The 19,162-nt window shown below is 31.9% G+C and overlaps 3 protein-coding genes across 6 annotated transcripts; 1 reads left to right on the top strand and 2 right to left on the bottom strand.

The window, feature by feature from the left end:
- Positions 1-1,518: 1,518 nt before the first annotated feature.
- LOC125072032 (rab-like protein 6) lies at positions 1,519-9,147 on the bottom strand. The gene is made up of 11 exons (XM_047682505.1): positions 8,750-9,147; positions 8,513-8,667; positions 8,046-8,236; positions 6,317-6,463; positions 5,610-5,784; positions 4,879-5,034; positions 4,602-4,750; positions 3,785-3,937; positions 3,039-3,319; positions 2,451-2,491; positions 1,519-2,341 (listed from the first exon to the last, which is right to left on the bottom strand). The coding sequence occupies exons 1-11, from the start codon at positions 8,859-8,861 to the stop codon at positions 2,150-2,152; spliced, it is 1,752 nt and encodes a 583-aa protein (XP_047538461.1). The 5' UTR covers positions 8,862-9,147; the 3' UTR covers positions 1,519-2,149.
- A 1,866-nt stretch (positions 9,148-11,013) lies between these two features.
- On the bottom strand, positions 11,014-12,212 carry LOC125072975 (small integral membrane protein 8). Of its 3 annotated transcripts, none has more exons than XM_047683629.1 (3): positions 11,873-12,212; positions 11,455-11,569; positions 11,014-11,383 (listed from the first exon to the last, which is right to left on the bottom strand). In XM_047683629.1, the coding sequence occupies exons 2-3, from the start codon at positions 11,563-11,565 to the stop codon at positions 11,228-11,230; spliced, it is 267 nt and encodes an 88-aa protein (XP_047539585.1). In that variant the 5' UTR covers positions 11,566-11,569; positions 11,873-12,212; the 3' UTR covers positions 11,014-11,227. The 3 variants fall into 3 exon arrangements, with proteins under 3 accessions (XP_047539585.1, XP_047539570.1, XP_047539577.1); XM_047683614.1 differs by having other exon boundaries at positions 11,977-12,211; XM_047683621.1 differs by lacking the exon at positions 11,873-12,212 and adding an exon at positions 11,796-11,836.
- A 1,169-nt stretch (positions 12,213-13,381) lies between these two features.
- LOC125074445 (host cell factor 1-like) lies at positions 13,382-18,611 on the top strand. Of its 2 annotated transcripts, none has more exons than XM_047685804.1 (13): positions 13,382-13,687; positions 13,860-13,955; positions 14,069-14,169; positions 14,303-14,462; positions 15,067-15,178; positions 15,490-15,624; positions 15,816-15,943; positions 16,118-16,323; positions 16,393-16,473; positions 16,546-16,707; positions 16,814-16,984; positions 17,575-17,761; positions 18,155-18,611. In XM_047685804.1, the coding sequence occupies exons 1-13, from the start codon at positions 13,537-13,539 to the stop codon at positions 18,241-18,243; spliced, it is 1,779 nt and encodes a 592-aa protein (XP_047541760.1). In that variant the 5' UTR covers positions 13,382-13,536; the 3' UTR covers positions 18,244-18,611. The 2 variants fall into 2 exon arrangements, with proteins under 2 accessions (XP_047541760.1, XP_047541749.1); XM_047685793.1 differs by having other exon boundaries at positions 13,383-13,687; positions 14,303-14,483.
- Positions 18,612-19,162: the final 551 nt, after the last annotated feature.

Here is a 19,162-nt window from a genome sequence, read left to right as displayed (position 1 = left end):
CGATACTTCAAAAGTATTGACGTACGTCGTTTCTAAGAAATGTGGTAAGTATGACATCTAGGTTAATATCAATACATTTTTGTATTTATTTCGAACGTCAAATAATAATTGCACTTGTCTTTAACTGTAACGTTGTCTTTGTGACTCGATTGTAATTTTCATGGTGTATAAAATAGTGAAGCCTAAGATCCCCAGACAGGTACATAACTGACTCAATGATTCCATCATGTACTCGCTTAATGATCTCCAGGTTCGTCATACAATACAATTTTTGTTTTTAAACCGATAGTATTATCATTGAAAACGATTTATTTCTTAAGAGATAAACTATAAACCCTCTTAATACCAATTTTATAATGATAGTTTATCTATCACTGACGTACCTAAATAAATATAAATTTACTTTGAAATATACATTATATAATAATATTATAACGAAAACGTTTTTAAGCAAAAACTTATAATTTTTTAAATATAGTATAATTTAAGTCTAATAATGGCCAGTACGCAAAACATATAGGCCGAGTTTAAACATCATCTATTTCAATGTGCTTTATTCTTGCTTATAATTTCGCGGTAAAGAAAATCAGCAAGCCTGGATGTATCAGATAAAAATCTATCAGCTCACACTGGAGCAGCTTGGAAGATTTTGGTCCAAACTTTATCCTAAACAGCCGAATACTAGCCGTAACTATGATCAAACTTTTACTTATAATGTTCCTTTTCATGACTTGGAATCCAAGTCAGATAACGTAATTCTATAGTCCTCACACACGCTAGAAAAAAACTAAAGAAACAGCCTGTAAATATCCGACTGCTGGATTAATTCATTGAAACTAGACACAGGTTTCCCGACGATGTTTTCACATACACTGCTAATAGTTAACTAATTATAAGTACAGTCGGGGTAAGAAAACCTTAGTCAGTTTTCAAATTAATTCCTTTATCAAGTCGTAAACTCTTAGTACATTTTGAAACTAAAGCATTAAACAGAAAACTGCACAAAAAATTAAACTAACATTGTATGATAAGTAGGTTCAAAATAGTGTACATTGCGACGCAATGTGTCAAACTCAATCGGTAAAGCAGATTATCGCTCATATTGAGCACACGATATTAGATCTTAAGGTGACGAACCTTTTCTAACTCAATATGTCAAACTCAATCGCTAAAGCAGATTATCGCTCATACTGAGCATACGATAATAGATCTTAAGGTGACGAACCTTTTCTAAATCAATATGTCAAACTCAATCGGTAAAGCAGATAATCGCGCATACTGAGCACACGATATTAGATCTTAAGGTGACGAACCTTTTCTAAATCAATATGTCAAACTCAATCGGTAAAGCAGATAATCGCGCATACTGAGCACACGATATTAGATCTTAAGGTGACGAACCTTTTCTAAATCAATATGTCAAACTCAATCGGTAAAGCAGATAATCGCGCATACTGAGCACACGATATTAGATCTTAAGGTGACGAACCTTTTCTAACTCAATATGTCAAACTCAATCGGTAAAGCAGATTATCGCTCATACTGAGCATACGATAATAGATCTTAAGGTGACGAACCTTTTCTTACCCCGACTGTACATAATATTACTCATTTCATCTTAGCTCATAACACATCAATCAAATTCCCCCTTATGTGATTCATAAATACGAGATGAAATTTACGTTTATATATATTTTATGCAAGTGTAAACGTAAATTTTCAGAAAATAATACATATACACATAAATCTCTATGGTAATCAGTCGATTATGTCTGTATATCGCGATAGACTGGTTCTTACATCCTGTTTAAAGGCAGCAATCACTTCACCTAGAATAGCGTGTTCGTGTAAGGATATATTCTTGCTAATCACCATCCATATTCCGGTCCATAAACACGATTTGCACACATGCGTCCCGTTTGCCATTTATACATTATAAAAAAATAAAAAAACCTTAACTATTTACTTCACATTACATACAGGGTCAAAATTGTTTATGAATCTTTGCTGCTATTGTAATTACCGTGCTCAGATAATCAATGCAAATATGCGAACAGGTTACCAAGTGAAGTTTCGCCATAATTATAACTTCTGTAATAATAATTGTTACACATACATCTGTAAGCACAGTAGACATGAAATATAGACATTAAATGCTATCGTAGTCTTCGTAATTGAACCCGGCGGTCGCAGAGGGCGCCAGCAGTCCGTCCTGTGGGTGCGGCTGCTTTTCACCTTTTGTCTTTTTATGCTTATGTTTTCTCTCCTTACGTTCAGATTTATCGCTATAATCGCCCTTTTCTTTATCTTTTGATTTCTTCTTTTTATGCTTTTTGTCAGCCTAAAATAAAATAAAAATGTATTATCGTTTGAACTCATTTACTTAAGACAATTTCTAGTACTATAATTTTTCATGATTAATTTAGAAACGTCCTAAAAAAATATCCAACCTTAAGATCTGGTTCTTTTGCTATATCTGGATCTTCGCCACCTAAAATGAACAATGTAAATATAATATATGTTATTAGAAATAACAAGGCCCAATAAGGGCGGAGTTAAACATGGCTCGTCTATATTTGGTTATTGCATTTTATCTTGAAACATCCTTCTGATTCATTAATTAATATTTGCAACTTTTAATGGCATTATTATAACAGCCCGAAAAAACTATTTTTTATTGATATGCTGAGGATCTTGTCTTGTTAGGAAAATATTTGTATCATGCTAAACGGGTGATATATATGTAGGTTTCATCAAACACATGACTGTAATTTCAAATTTTTCTCCACTAAACACAATATTTATCCTAAGCATAAATGTGTCCTATTCTCAACGCCCAGATCGTCTTTTTTATTGTTACTAGTTTTCGCCCGCGGCTACGCACGCGTTTTAGGATTTGGTTGGCAGGTATTATTTACAAAATATCTTTATAAATTATAATCTGTGTTAATATACATAGTAATTTTTGTATCAAACATCGATAGATAAAAACTTTCGCCTTTGTAATAATAGTAAGGAATATACAAAAGTTACATCACCTTCAGGAGATCTTCTCACACTTGAATCCCCAGCCCACAGCGGGAAGTCGCTAGGGATATTAATATTCTGATTACTTAATACAGACATGCTATTCCCTTCATGGTCTTTACTTATGACGGCTTGTTTCATAAAATCATTTCTCAAATTATCTTCATGTTTCGACCTTGATTCAATATCTAAATTGTCTATGCCCGTTTTAGTTTTTATCTGTGGACTGCTCTCAATGTCTAAATCGTCTTCATCTACGATTACTTTTGGATTGATTGTGTTGTCATCGTCGCTAAAAAATTCACAAAAAATAATGTTAAGCCACATTTATAATACAAAACAATATTCTATTAATTAATTTCCAACACTCGTACTATTCTAACTCAACTCGTCCAGCAATGGCTACTTATCCGACATCGACAATTTATTTATTTTTTATATACTGATCTTCGAAACACAATCGGCATATTATATTATAACAGATGATCGAATACAAGTAGGAAACTTGTATAGTGTGACTGACTGCCTCGTTGGTCTAGTGGCCCGAGGATATTTCTGTCTTAAATTCTCAGTATCTGCCCTGAGTCTGAAAGTGTGTACAGATTATGAGAGTGCACCTTTGTTTACGCACACTTGTGCACTGATATGTCCTGCATAGTTGGCAAGTCTATGTTGAAATCCACCATGACCGTATTCGACCAAACATCACCACAGGCATTCACATTATAGTATAAAATTACGGTAAAATATTTTTTACCTATCAGTGTCATAGTTAGTTTCCTGGTTGTTATTACTAATCGGTCCAAGGTCTTCTAGGAAACTGCTATCCAAGGTGCCAGCGTAGAACTCGTCCAAAGCTCCCGAGGACCCTGACATAGATATGTTGTTACCGGATGGTGTGCTGGGAATACTGGAAATAAATGGGTTGCTTATTTTTATTTGACATCGAATTAAAGCGATGTCATTGGTCGAGAGCTAGAATAATCTACCTATACTTTATGGATTTTCGATTTTTAAGTTAAATTAATGTAGATGATAAGCTATTTAGTGTAATAGTGTGGCATTTTAAAATAAAGATATGTTAGTCAACTGTAACTAACGCACAATATAGCTGAGCTATATGCAAATCGCGTGGCATACTCAAATCTAAGATTTTTTTACCTTTATTCCTTCTTCGATTGGAATAGTATATGTTATAAATGTGAAACACCATGTATTTACTATACGTATAGTACAAGTATTTTTACAAGTAAATTTTATTACAGACACGATTTTAATGGAGCTAACGATAGGAATTTACGTGACACGGTCGATATCTAAATAAATATCATGTACTCAGTATACGTTATGTATTCAAAAATAAACTAACATCTTAAATAAATCATATACAACTATGTAACGAAGTTATCTGTAGACATTTTGTTGACTTACAAATCTCTCAAACATTTCTTTTTTATCTGTGATAGTTTTGTCAGAGGTCGCTTAAAATGAGGTCGTATGTCGTAAAATGAATTACGTATATAAAGCTATGTCACCACAAAATATGCCATAATTATTAATTAAATATTACTAACCTGTCTTGAGGTAACTTTGACGGTGTCATGTCCATACTAACAGGGGGTTTACTTTTTAATAACTCCGAGCTTACGTATTGACTTTGTTTCACCTGTATATTTTCATTGATATTTATTTTTGCTGCATTCGGATTAAGGGCTTGTGCTAACTGTAAAAATATGAAAACATAATTAGCACATTTCGAACAAAATGTTCATAGACATATCATACATTATATATTTTATAAAGATACAATTTTCAAAAATGGCTAAATTTAGTAATAAAACTAGTACTTACAAGTGGATTGACACTTGGTGGAATAATAGGTTTTCCACCTCCGAGCACAATGCTCGGCGAGCGTTCTGTATTGATACGAGTCTCGGGCTCAGTACTCTGCCTACGCTTATTCGCCAGACGATCCAGGAATATATTATACTGAGATTCTTCGGAATTCTAAAAAAATATGAGAATAAAGTTATTACACAATGACATGAATATGAAATCAATGAAGAGATAATTGATTGTTCAAATAATCACCCGCTTTACAACACTAATAAGTTTATAACAACGTTTATAAGTCGGGCCGTTAATATATATTATGATCGGTATAAAATGTATTCTGCCATCTCCTAACGGTTGCAGCAACGGTTGCCAGGTTTACCAAAAACATTCTATTATAATGCACACAGGTCCAGGATCAACGGCATTAAGTGCTGACTTTCAAACTCTATAATGCAAGAAAACTTAATATTCTTTTATGACTCGATTTGTGATTCGAAGGCGCGTCTTCGAAATCATCAATCTTATAAGCCGGCTAGACCGACGAGTCTTAAGTTTAAAATTACTTAACCCCTCCCGACGCGTAGTGATAATTAGTTTTCATGTTTCTAACTTCAAATAAAAAATACTTATAATATATATAAGTTAATAGTTATAAAAAAAACTGCAGTTCCAGTTTTGCTAGACTTTCTAACTTTTTAAACTCAATCGTTTTGACAAAATAAGTTCTGATAAGGTCAAACTGTTACCTGAAATTCATCAAGTTCTCTCTCAATTTCCTCCATATCCTTTTGATTTCTTTGCAACTGTTCCAATAAGCTCGTTTTTTGAAGTCTTAGAAATGGCACACTTAGAAATTTGTGCAGTAATCGTAAACCGAAACCATTTCGCATCGAAGACTCTGCATAACGGATTGGAGCTGTCCTATATTATTCAAACAACTTTTAAATCTACATTATTCTTATACAGCTCGAGAGTTTGTGTGGTAAAACAGACTCTAAGGAACTAGCTTAGATAGCATTTTTATTGAAGAAAATTATGGGCTGTAACTTCACCACAAGAAACGGTACAGTTACTGTAAACGCAGCGATTACGGCAAACTGTCCAAAACATACATATATGTATAATAGTAGTTGTCGATTGTTGTTGTTGTTGACTTCTCTCCTATTATTAGGGTTGGTCGTCAGGTGTTAGGCTTATGAAAATAAGCCTATGTCGGGGGTTCAAGCTTGCTTTACGCTCAGTTTCATCAAACCGGTTCAGTGGTTTGACCGTTAAAGCGTAACAATTACTTTTGCATTTATATTGTTAGTACAGATAATCCAAATTTAATATTTTTATTGTATTTAATGTTAAAGTAATGAAACTTGTTAATTTTATGAAACATAAGAGAATTTGTTGTGAATAATAATGACTTAAATAGTAGAGGTGAGTGTAGTTTAACAAGAAACTCTACCTTGTCATCTTAGCATGATGCATGGCTTGTTCTATGTGATGAGGATGCACTTGGCGATGGTGTTGCATGTCACAGTGGTTGCCCAGTATAACAACAGGCAAATCCGCTGGTATACGCGTTAGCTCCTTTACCACATACTCAAAAGTCCTTAAAACAATATTTAAATTAATCTTAAATATAAAAATAATTATATATTACATAATTCGATTGTTTTAAAAACTGGCCTTACTTATAAACGATAATATTTTAAGTTAAAAATTGATAAGCTGTTTCTGATATCATTGTTTTGTTACTTCAAAGAAGAACAAACAACATTGTTTAACTAATTTTCCCCTGAACGATATTATAGGTAATGCCGTAAAAGTATTTTTATTATAATTAAAATATGTACTCATACTTTTCATTTCTCTTTCTTTAACAATATATAAAATCCGTACTATCAATCGACGTAGCTCCTTACTATGTTCTCATTAAGAAATAGCAAAATATAATGTAATTTCAGTAGTTCGGGATGGCAAAATAAAATTATGTTGTACCATGATGTTTCAATCTCTCTCTATATTCTTACAATGCCCCCAATCATCCAATTGTTTTCCTTATGACAGCTCAATCACTTTTAAAATAAGAAATAGTGTTACATGCTAGTATTAAATGTTATAAAATAATATCAACTAAAGTTGTACAAATTATTGATCAATTAATTACAATAATAATTTTAATAATATGTAATAATAATAATGTGACATTATTAATGATATTATTAATTATGATATCCTATGACGTAGCACCGTATTGGAGGCTAGGGCTAGTCTCGTAACAATAAGTTTAATAACATTGAATGTCAATTAAAAATTATGTTCCTATTCTTCCTGATGGGATTATTTTCAATATCAATTTTTTAAATGATTTCAAAAATCTGTTTGAGTGATGTTTGACTATCATTATACATGAAATTACTAGTGATTCTAAACTATTTAAATATAATGTTTGGTTAATACAGAAAATAAATTGAATAAAGGCATAATTAACTATTTATTTATTTATATGAACATATACTGTTGACCTCACAAAATAAATCGCTCATGAACCAGGTTTTCTTTCAGGGACATTTATCAATTGCAATTTTCATGAAACATTATATATATAGTCACTACAGCAAACTTTTTATCAAGTCATAACATCCTGTATTTAGAAGGGCAATTCACTTTATTTTTTTTATATGTTTTATACATTATAGCTACTGTTATCTCTGTTGGATTTTCAGAGTAAATAAATATCTAATTGCAACTAATATTTCTATATAACAATTCCCCAAATCTCTCCCAGGGGTGTATGAGACTATTGCATATGAAATATATTTATAATAAAGCATATTATTGCTAATATTAATAAAATAATTCAAGAATAATATCAAGATCAAACTTCAATAAAATCAGAGTGATCCCAATAATCATTTTTTCATTAAAATTAGTATTATAGATTCCATGTTATAGTCTCTTGGTCGATATTATCAGTTTAAAAAAAAATAAGACTGATGTGTCATATGAAAAAATATTCAACAGCATGTGTTGTCATTCAATAGGGGCACACAATCAGCATTACATTGAATTAGCCTTCATAAATTAAATAGAAAGCATAGTGAACTGAAAAATAATATTGTCTCTTATTTAATTCATTAAGTAATCATCAATGCTGTAATACCATTTAAATAAGTTATATGTAGAATTACCATGGTTTGGTTATGTCCATCATTAGTATGACACCTGTAGCATTTTTGTAGACATCCAGAAATGTAGCATCTAATACCGGGGTTTCATGTTCTTCCTCCATTGCTGATGGAGCTGACTGGTTTTCAAGCTTAAGCCCAAGAGGAGGTTTCTTCTTTGTGCGTCCTTTATCCACCACTTCCCATACTTCAACCTAAGAAATCAATAATATTTAATTTTTACCCATTAATATATATCCCGATAATAATATCCCAGAGATTCTGGGATATAATTATCTAATATGAGGTCATAGAAGATTGTTGTTGTTTATTTTAGAAATCTACTAATTTCAAAGACATTTTTTGATATAAAAATATTAATAATTCAATATTATTTTTATCAATCCCATCTATATCAAAAAATTTTTACACATACATAACTTAAGCTCATTTAAGATGTAATGTAATATTACAATATTTATATTACTTACTTTTACTATATAATCAGTGTTTTTATAAGCCCAGTGTATTGGAGCAACTTGAATCTGCTCTGTTGGAACATATTCCTCTGTAAATGCTCCACCTTGTAGACGTTGTAAGAGACAAGATTTGCCAACATTTCTATCTCCTTTTATTAAAATTTTCACTAAAACAATTTTTCATCACTTAGTGATATGAAGTCTATATTTTATTTATATTTATTTATATTGGATATATTTGATATTTACTATTAAAATGCACGCCTCTTGAGAATTTCTTCTGTAAAGAAGACGACATCGGCATTGGTGCTGGACAGCGATCATCGCCACTTTTTGTTAATTTTTTAAGAGCAGAAAACATTATTAATGAGTTTTGTACTAACGACAATATCAGAGTATTACATATAATTGAATAATACAAATAAATACTAATGAATCTGACATAGATGGAACACAAGCTACAAAGTTACTATTACTAACATAGTATAGGTGTTTAGATTATTTAGTAATAAATTATTTGACACTATTCAAAGTTTTGACTTTTGTTAATTTGTTTGAAATATTGGTCAAATGATAATGACAACTGACAAGCGAAAACTAAAGGCCTAGTGTCATGCACATTCGTCGATTAACACTGCAAAGTCTATATAAAATTAGCAAAAGGCGGATCTCGGAACTGTAGTCATACTACACAAGTGATCCTCATTCCATGTATTTTGAGACTCAGCTGAGGGCTGAAAATTGTCAAGCCATTTGCAACTGATGTTATTTTGGACCAAAAAATATTTTAAATTTCAGATAAATCGCTGTTATAAGACCTGTTAATGATATTTGAATATTTTATTTGGAGATAGTCTCTACCATTTGCTTATTAAGCTAATGTCTATCTTCTTTTTTTATGGGATCCAGTTTAAAAATTTAGTGAAAATAGCGATTGGAGTGTGGTTCTCGGAGTTACTTAAAGCCTTGAAAACTTTACAAAAATACTTGCAGTTTTAAAATAGAGCTGATCGTTACAAACAACTGTTCAAATCTTTTCTTTCATAATTTATACAAATCAATTAAAGCAGAGGTTCCACGTTGGTTAAAGCTGTTTGAATTTAATAAGAATATCCAGCGATCATTGGGCCGTTCCATATTCATCATCAGATTGCGGGTCGATTAATAATTTTCCCCTTAAAATGGGTGCAACTAAACGCCCAAATTTATTCGGAAAAAGTATATTATGTGAACTCTCCACCGAATCACGTCGACTTGTCGTCAAATTCGATTATAAGAGTATAGACATATAGATAGACTGCACCAGCTGCATTTGCACTACAACAACTTGTGCGTAGTTGGCTGTTCTCTATTGAGAATGGTCGCCTTGACCAGGGCCAGACTGTAAGTTTATGGGGTCCTGGGCTAACGATACCTAGGGGCCCTAGGTATCGTTAGTAACCTAAGACATATCTGAACGTAGACTTGAATTAAATTAATTCAATGGGTTTGATTAACTACAGGACTCGCAGGGCTGCAACCCATACGAACTGTTTAATTTAATAAAATTATGGATTCTTTTGCATTATCGTATATTTTTGTCTTTGACTTGACTTAACTGAAGCTCAAAAAGTCATATGGTAGATTCGGCCCTGGCCTTGACTGAAGTCGGTAAGGAGGACATAATCATCATCTGAAAGTAACAGATCTCAACTGTGTGCCAAGCTGTAGCTTTCATCAATCAATTTTTAACCTACCAACCCTGTTATCAGGTCAACTATTATCTAATGACAGACTTATAAAATGTATATAAGATTTATAATAATACAAAATATAATATATTTATAAACATAAAGGTAGGATGTGCAAGACAGAAGAGTATGTCACTCAGATGGTATTTTCAAGAACAGATTTCAGAGAAGAAAAGCCTCAAGAGACAGAAGCATAAAAATATCAATTGGATCAGCACTTGCTAAACAATTCAACAAGCTTAACGTCTACTTCTATCAGAGACAAAAAACTTAAGCAAGATTTTTTAAAAAAAAAAAAAGGCACTATGAAAATATCTGCCTTTGTTCCTTCCTTTTTACTGTAAATGTAGGAGTTATCAGATAGCAGTGATTAAAAAATTAAACTATCATTGTTGCTATCATCTTAAGAAGATCGGTTATGGTTTGCAAATGTGCAGAAAAATAAAATATTATATTCCGTTGACCGGGGCGCACTCGGCACCCTGGACATCGGCGAGTCCCACATACGCCCCCCCCTCCCACTTCCATCACGTAGGGGAAAGGCGAACGCGATTTTTTTAATACTAATTATTAATTGGTATATTTCTAACACAGCCTAAGATGTGAAGACTTGGTGCTTAACATGAGAGTGTAAATACTGCCAATGTCCTAACTGCTAATAATGATACTGCTTTTAATGAGAATTCTTAACAGAAAAACACAATTACCTTATTTTAGGCTGACCCAAAGTTTGTATTCAAAACTTTGGAATCTACATCAACAGTAGGTAATTATAACAAAAAATACCTTTTAAAAAATATAATAATAACCATCAACTACCATGAGATATCACAAGAAACAATTAAACAACGAGTATAATATTTTTAATTACATTGATTAAATACATCATATTGCTCAAAACTATTTTATTTATAAATACTAAAATTAACACTATCTATGTACATTACAGAGCATAACCATAAAATTGTTCTTCCTATTTGTTTTTATATCCATTGTTTTATTCCCATTTAGATTTCTTTTTCTCAAATGTTTCTTTTCCTTCTTCATTGATTGCAGAATAATAACCCATAGATTCATATTTATGTCTCATATAGGCTATATAGCCAAGAGCTAGACCAAAGCATGTCAAGCCAATACTCATAATGACTATATTCTGAAATAAAAGATTATAGTTATATTCACATATTATGGGATTATTATATATTTTTTTATAGAATTACTCACAGGTTTTGCATAAAGCTCAAAGTTAACAACTCGAAATGCAGTTGAGGATCGCATTGATCGAATTCCATCACCAGGTTTTTCATTACTATTACTTTTACTGTTTTCAGACATATTTCTGTAAGTAAAATAAAATTATCATTAATAATTAATAGTGTTAAGCAATGATTAAGTTTAAATTAGCAATGCCAAAAATCAACTGTCTTTTATTTTAGTTTTCCCTCAGTTTATTATTAAGTTATTTTTATATATAATAACAGAAACCTATAAAAACTGTTGTTAAATAGATAATAATAAAATAATAAACATTTTATTTGTGGTAGATGAAATAAATAAAAACGAACATTAAATATACCAGTACTTTTAATATGACCTGAGAGTGTAAAGTTCACTACATACTTATAAAGAATACTTGGCTCACCAATTTAGTCTAATTTTAGTATAGTACCGTCTTATACTACACTTTATTTTATAATTTATTCAATTTGCAACTTCTATTGTACTACTACTTAAATAACTACAAACCATCAATTTGTAATGTGACTTTTTGTATATATTCCTATTTTCTGATGAATAATTTTCAGTATTAATTAACTTTAGTGTTGTTTAATTTATAGAAATAACACATTATTAACAGTGTTATTGATCACTAAATAATAAATTTTCTTGTAACAGTAGATTTAAAAATTGTGATAATAATTATTATTTTGGTAATTAAACCAAATTTTTAAAATATTTTATAATCATAACCCTAAAATTATTAAGACATTTCTCAGGTGTCAAATATGTCAACAAACCTAAAACATGGTCACTTGACATTTTATCTATTTCGCTTAGAAGCATTAAAAAAGATTTTCAAAAATTAATTTCGCAATAATTTTATAATACTCTAATAAATTGACATCCCAACGCTTCGCATCATAAGTCGTGCAAATACTTAAGTTTAAATGAAATTCTTTACAATAGATAGTAAACTAATATAAATAATAATTATTATTGATCGTCATTGAAAATTTTAAAGATATAAGGAATGAAAGCTATTTATTACGGTACGCTAGTCTTTTCTAATGAATAACGAATAATCCTTGATTTCTAATGACACCTCATAGTAGATTCATCAAATCATCAATTAACCTGTTTGATGGCACATATTTTTTTTAAGTGTCTTCTGTATTTTTTTATTGTAATTAGATTACAGCGACTTCTTGGTATATGAAAGTTACATTAATATGAGACTAGGAAAATTGAAATGTTCATCCGGGTAGATATTTACTTAATTACAAAAACCTATTAACTTTCATATAGCGTTAAATGTCTTTAATGTTTTTTGTACTTTTTCGATTCTTAGTTCATAGTTTATTTTTCGATTCTTAGTTGAAACTAAGAATCGAAAAATATCATTGTTGCTATAAAACGTAACATTTTTATATGAATATAAAAAATACATTTTATATGAAATTATCATGAATATCGTACTAACAGTAAGTAGGAATACGTTTCTAAGATAGAATGAAAAAAAAATCATTCAGAGATAGTTGTAAGTTGTTTTTGAAAATTTATAATATAAATTTATAATGTAGAGTAAACAACAGAAAACTGTAAGTAATATTAAAGAATTCGTATGAATAAAAGTACTCGTTGAAACAAGCAGACTCTAATTTAGAAATTTAAATAAGTTACTATTTAATATTTATACAGTACGAACGTGCGTAAACTGTAAAGATTGAAATAAAGTACATGCTAGAGGGCATGAAAAATTCAAGCAGACAAGTATTAGTATTATATCAGTATTTATTTATGTTAAATTATATCATATGTACTTCTAAATTTGTTTATTTCTTTACTTATTATAATTTTTTGTTTGAGATTGGTTCGCAGTGAGCCCTTTGTCTATGTATACAGTACATGTGAAAAAAAATAATATGACGCCGAGTTGGCTTGGCACTATGGACAACCTTTATTAACTGTCAAAAAGGTTGCAAATTTGTTAATATTTTTTAAAATGTTACGTTATATTGCTTAATAGTTGTTATATTTCAATGTTTATTTGTGTTTAATAAAGTCAGTGTGAAAAAATTGTATAATATGGAGTCTGACTCTGCCCTTCATGGTGATCTTCCCGATGGCGCGGAAATGTCTCCTTTGATCGAAAATCAAGCAGAAACAATAGGAGATCTGGCGGAAAATAATGTTGCGGCCGATGAATCGGAAGCTGTTCCAACTACAGAAGATGGAGGTGTGTTATAATTACAATGATAAACTCTACATGAAACTCATGTTGCTGCGTGTTTTTTTTAAAGTTTTTCTAAATGTTTTAGTTATAATATAATTAAAATAATGAAGTACCATATACATCTACAAGTTATATTATTTAATACTAAAATATATTAAATATTATTCACATGTAGCAACAAATGGAGGTGCTCCAACAAGTAGTAGTGATGTTTTGGATCTAGAACCTGGTGTTGATCCTGACAATGAAGAGCAACCGGTGGATGAGCCAGGTATTATGTTTATGAAATCATATAAATTTTCACTGAAAAAAAACTAATGTTCATTGGTCGCAGTAAAAATGTATTAATTAGGTAGTCTTAATATGTTCCAATAATATTTGTAGCAAATCCTGAGGCAGAAGAGGAAATGGATATAGATGAAACAACTCCTGGAACTGTTGGTGATGAGTCAGCCTATATAGGAGATAATTGTTTATCAACTCCAGTAAGTATTTTAACTTATCAACTTTTTCTCTTTACAAAATTTTTTTCAGTAATAATGTATTTTCACAAATTGTAATTAAGGTAAAATATAATTAACATTTGAAAATATGTGTTATTTTTTTTTATGTGTTTAGGCAGAAACAGAAGACAATTCCCCTCAAGATGAACATCTAGAACCTCTGTTAAAAGATCAAAGTTTGGATGATGGGGATGGAGAGAGAGAAGGTGCGGATACTGCACAAGAAGAGTCTCCAGATCAGTCTATAAGCTCTGCTATGCCTATTGAAGGAGAAGGTGCACCTTTGATTCAAGACGGTATGGTTTAATTATGGTGCTTTCACACTCTAGTTACAAAATGTTATAAAATATTATTGAAAATTTGTTGATTAACATTTTGACACAAATTGTAGCAAAAATATGAAATGTTGTATTTTTATTAATATAACATTATGTAAATATAATTAAACAAATTACCTGGGAAACTAAACTGATAGTTATAAAATGTTATACAACAATGTAAATATTTTCTTCAATGTGGTGAAAAACATCTAAAGAATCATAACAGAATATAAGGTGTGTTAGTATATGTTAAAGTTTTCATGCTAGAGGCTTGAGGCTTGTTTAATGTTCACTATTGTTTTATAACATTTTATAACGGCAGTGTGGCAGCACCATTACAGATATTTAGGGTAAAAAAAAATCTTCAAATAATTTAATTGAATAATATTTTTGCAATTACCATGAATTAATTAATTAAAATGTCATTTCTAAAATGAATGTAAAATAAAAAAACATCAAAGCTATTTTTTAAAAACTGATTTAAAACATCTAATAGCTAATAACTACTATAAGACGAATTTCAAATAGTTTATAAATTACAGAAAGTTGTACATTTCAGAGGAATCCAGTACAATGGATGAGGATATGGGTGGAGGGGAAGGTGTAGCTAGTAGTGATGATGTGAATGATATAAGCAGTGCTGCTCACGAAGTTCTCAGTACGGGCATCAGGTAGAACAGATCAGTTTCATTTAGAGTAACTTAGTTTTTAAAAAATAGAACTAATATTTTTTTTCTAGATAATGTCAATTAGTCTTTATTAAACCAGTAATTATAAGTTCACTTTATTTTTGAAGTTGTTGAATAATTACTAAAATAATCAGTCTAAAAAAATAGTTTGATTGTATTCACTACTATTATTTTATTTTCGTTACATAGTCTATGTGGTGTACTAAAATATTCTATTCATTGTATTCACAATTAATTTATTTTTGGTGTATATGGTAGAATAAAGTAATATGATATAAATATTTCTTTCATAGTTCAAGTACAACAGAAGGTGGTGCAGATATATCTAGCAGTGGACAGAGTGAAGCGGCTCTCATTTCGTCCACGGCCAATGGCCCTGCTATTCTGCATTCTTTTTCTGTATTACCACAGCAGCAGCAAGCCAATGAGTCAGTATCATGTATTCATTTATTTATATATTGTGCATATTCTGAAATATTAATTTTATAAGAATTTAAATGACTGATTATTGTGTTCTTTATTTAACTCATTTACATGTGAATTTATAAAATTTGGTACACTGTTTTCTTTTAATCTATACTATCTTATTTCTGTTATTAATTATTTTTAACATATTTAGGTTCAGTGATGCCGACACATCTGAGATGGAAGGTGCTGCTGACACTATGCCTTCTGTGAGCGAGTCGATGCCACTTCTCACTATGTCTGCAAATGGATCCGCCTTGCTCTCACCAAATTTACTACAAGGTTTCATTAATGATAATTTTCACATACTATAATTCATTCTTTTTTTTCGAACACTTTCATATCTTACATACTTTTAACAAAATAAAAAATAATGTAGTAACTTCTCATTTATAATTTCAATAAATGGTAGTCACGATTTGAATTAAGCTCATAGCGTTATTTGACATCCGGTAGCGGAGGAGAGCGGAGCGGGCGTATCGTCGTCGGGCGCGGCGAGCGCAGAGGGCGCAGGGGCCGGTGCGGGGGCGGAGGGCGAGGGTGCCGTGAGCAGCTCGGGCGCGGCGCCGGGCGCCAACGGGGCGCCGCCGTTGCCGCCCACGGACGCCGCGCACGCGCTCGCCACACTCGCCAGTGCGGCGCTGCACCACCAGCACGAGCAGGTCGCCCCGTCGAATCGATCTCTTTAAAGGTCGTTAGAGCATTTTATGTAATTTGTATATTTATTATAGTCGGAGCCGGAAGATCAGAAGCAACTAAACGACGAGGACGTTTGGTATACCGTCGGCTTCGTGAAGGGAACCACGTTTACGGTTAGTGATACTGTGCGATAATTTTTGTACCTTATGGGTACCAGAATGTTTTCAAACATTATCTATTTTTAGGTACAAAACTACATATCGGATCCTAATGTGGACCTTTCAAATTTATCTCTGGATAGTTTACCGGACTTGGCCACCTTACCTACTTCCCCATTGGAAAATGGCACGGCGTATAAGTTCAGAATAGCTGCAATTAACTCGTGCGGACGAGGCGAGTTTAGTGAGGTAAACATTTTGTATTTAAAGAATAAAAATATTTTGACCTTTTAAATATCATTATATAAAACAACGAAACATTATTTATGTTTAACTTAATTTTAACCATCATCAGGAATCAGCATTTAAGACTTGTTTGCCTGGATTCCCTGGAGCCCCATCCGCCATCAAGATCTCCAAGTCAGTGGAGGGTGCGCATCTGTCATGGGAACCGCCACAGGTGGCCGCCGAGGGTATTTTCGAATACTCAGTGTACCTCGCCGTGAGGTCTAACTCACAACCAAAGGTTTTTATGATTAGGTTTATTATTTTATGAAAGCTGTTTTATCTAAGGAAAGCCCGAACCAATGAACAAAATGTTTTGGGATATTTTTTGTATCGTTGTCATTGTATCTTCACACATGTGCTGTCCCTGCCTCTGTTGTATCTTATTTATTATTTAATTTATTTAAAGTGCCTGCATGTTAATGCAATCGACCACTTCTACATTGATTCGAAATGAGTCTCTTGAGTTTGGATGGTTTTCGACCAGGCCATATGTGGGTCATCTCTATTATGGATCAACATTTTATATTGTAATCCAGAATCTCTTTCGCCATTTGTGCTCTCTTCACCAGTGTCCCCAATGCGTTCTCGGTAAATATTAGGAAGTTTCCGTGTATTGCAATAATTGCTTGGCACATTTGTAACCTCGTAATTCCTGTGCCTTATGTACTGTGAAGGATCTTTTACGTTGCATATTTTGGAGGTAACTAAATGTTCTGCATGTTTCAGTCTGTGGTAGTTTAATAGTATAATTTATTTAAATACTCTGTTATATCACTATGGTTCTAGTAAGCGGCGTGCATAGACTATGTATTGTGTTCTCTGTTACAGGAAGCGTCGAAGTCTCAGTTGGCGTTCGTGCGCGTGTACTGCGGCAAGACGAACACGTGCGTGGTGCCGCAGGCGTCGCTGAGCGCGGCGCACGTGGACTCCTCCACCAAGCCCGCCATCATCTTCCGCATCGCGGCGCGCAACGAGAAGGGCTACGGGCCCGCCACGCAAGTCAGGTGGCTGCAAGGTACAAGGACTAAGGGGGAACTATTTCCTATATTATAAATTATGTATTTTACTGCGATTTGTCAAAGCGATATTCTGCATACCGCCAGTGACACTTTGGAATTCAGTAGTTTATGTGAAATTGTAGGCAGCTTTTTTTTCATACTCTCAACGATTTTTTAAGGCTTTAAAATTACTTTTTAAATAATACTACTATAGAATGCTACCAATAATGTATTCATTTTATAATTCGCTTTCGACATGACAAATTTTAATTCCAATATCTAGCACCTTTTTCAAGTTTTTAAACAATATATTTTTATAATTTGTAATATAGTACTAGAACTATTATTTTCGGAATTTATAAACTATAGAAGTAGCATGTCAGTTAATTTTCTATGTAATTATATTTCAGACATCAAATCGACGGGGGTGAAGAGAGCAGGCGAAGGTCGGTTACCTGGCGCATCACCTTCGAAACAACCAAAACAATTATTGCACTAAATATTATTTTTAACTATAATTCTGAGGTTTTACTTAGAGTACATTAGTAATGTATCGATAATAAGTGATTAGATTAATCTGCCTTTATGTGCTCTTAGCACATTTTTATCGTACACATTTCGCAAATAAAACTATATTTTGTAATAATGTTGTATAGCAACTAAAAATGATGATCTTGGATGTTCATCTCGGACGGCGTTCAAGTGTGACGTGTTTAAATGATGAAATAATTTGACTCCCTTTATTGTTAATGCAATAAGTGACTGATAAGATGTTTTGTAAGTATTCAAGTGAATAGTATATATAAGTGCAAAATTATAACTGTTATATAAAATATCCTTGCAGAAAATAAACATGATTTTTAGAGATATGTGTTTTGTTTGTATTCTAGGTTGTTATCTATTTTAAGTAATTGAATTTAACAATTATATAATTTTGTCTTACATAACAATTAACAAATTTATTACAAACAATTTGTAGTTGTTCCTAGGTTAGAAAATGCCGTGAATAAATGTCGTTACGTTTTAAGCTGGCTTATACGATGGTTCTCTATCTTATGTGTGAAGCATTGAAAAAGTAAAAGTGGCTTTAATATTTTATAGATCTATTCACTGTTGAGTGTTTAGATCTATCACATCATCATATTACCTTTCACGTTAAATTGATACACTTTTACATCATAAGGAGACTAGGGCTATCATTTTTAATTCAAGGATGTTATTGGTAGGAAGTCATGATTTTATCGCCATTACAATAAGTTTAAAGACAGTTTACTTTCTCTAATTAAGTTTAGATCAACTCCTATAACCTTGCAGTGCTTAAGAACGAATTAACAGCGACGTTAAAAATAAATTGTTCATGTAAATATAAAATCGTTTGATTATATTTCATAATAAAACACACCGGTTACTGTTTGCAG

Source organism: Vanessa atalanta, chromosome 2 (assembly GCF_905147765.1).
Source record: "Vanessa atalanta chromosome 2, ilVanAtal1.2, whole genome shotgun sequence".
Lineage (NCBI taxonomy): Eukaryota > Metazoa > Arthropoda > Insecta > Lepidoptera > Nymphalidae > Vanessa > Vanessa atalanta.
This window is presented reverse-complemented; position numbering and strand designations above follow the sequence as displayed.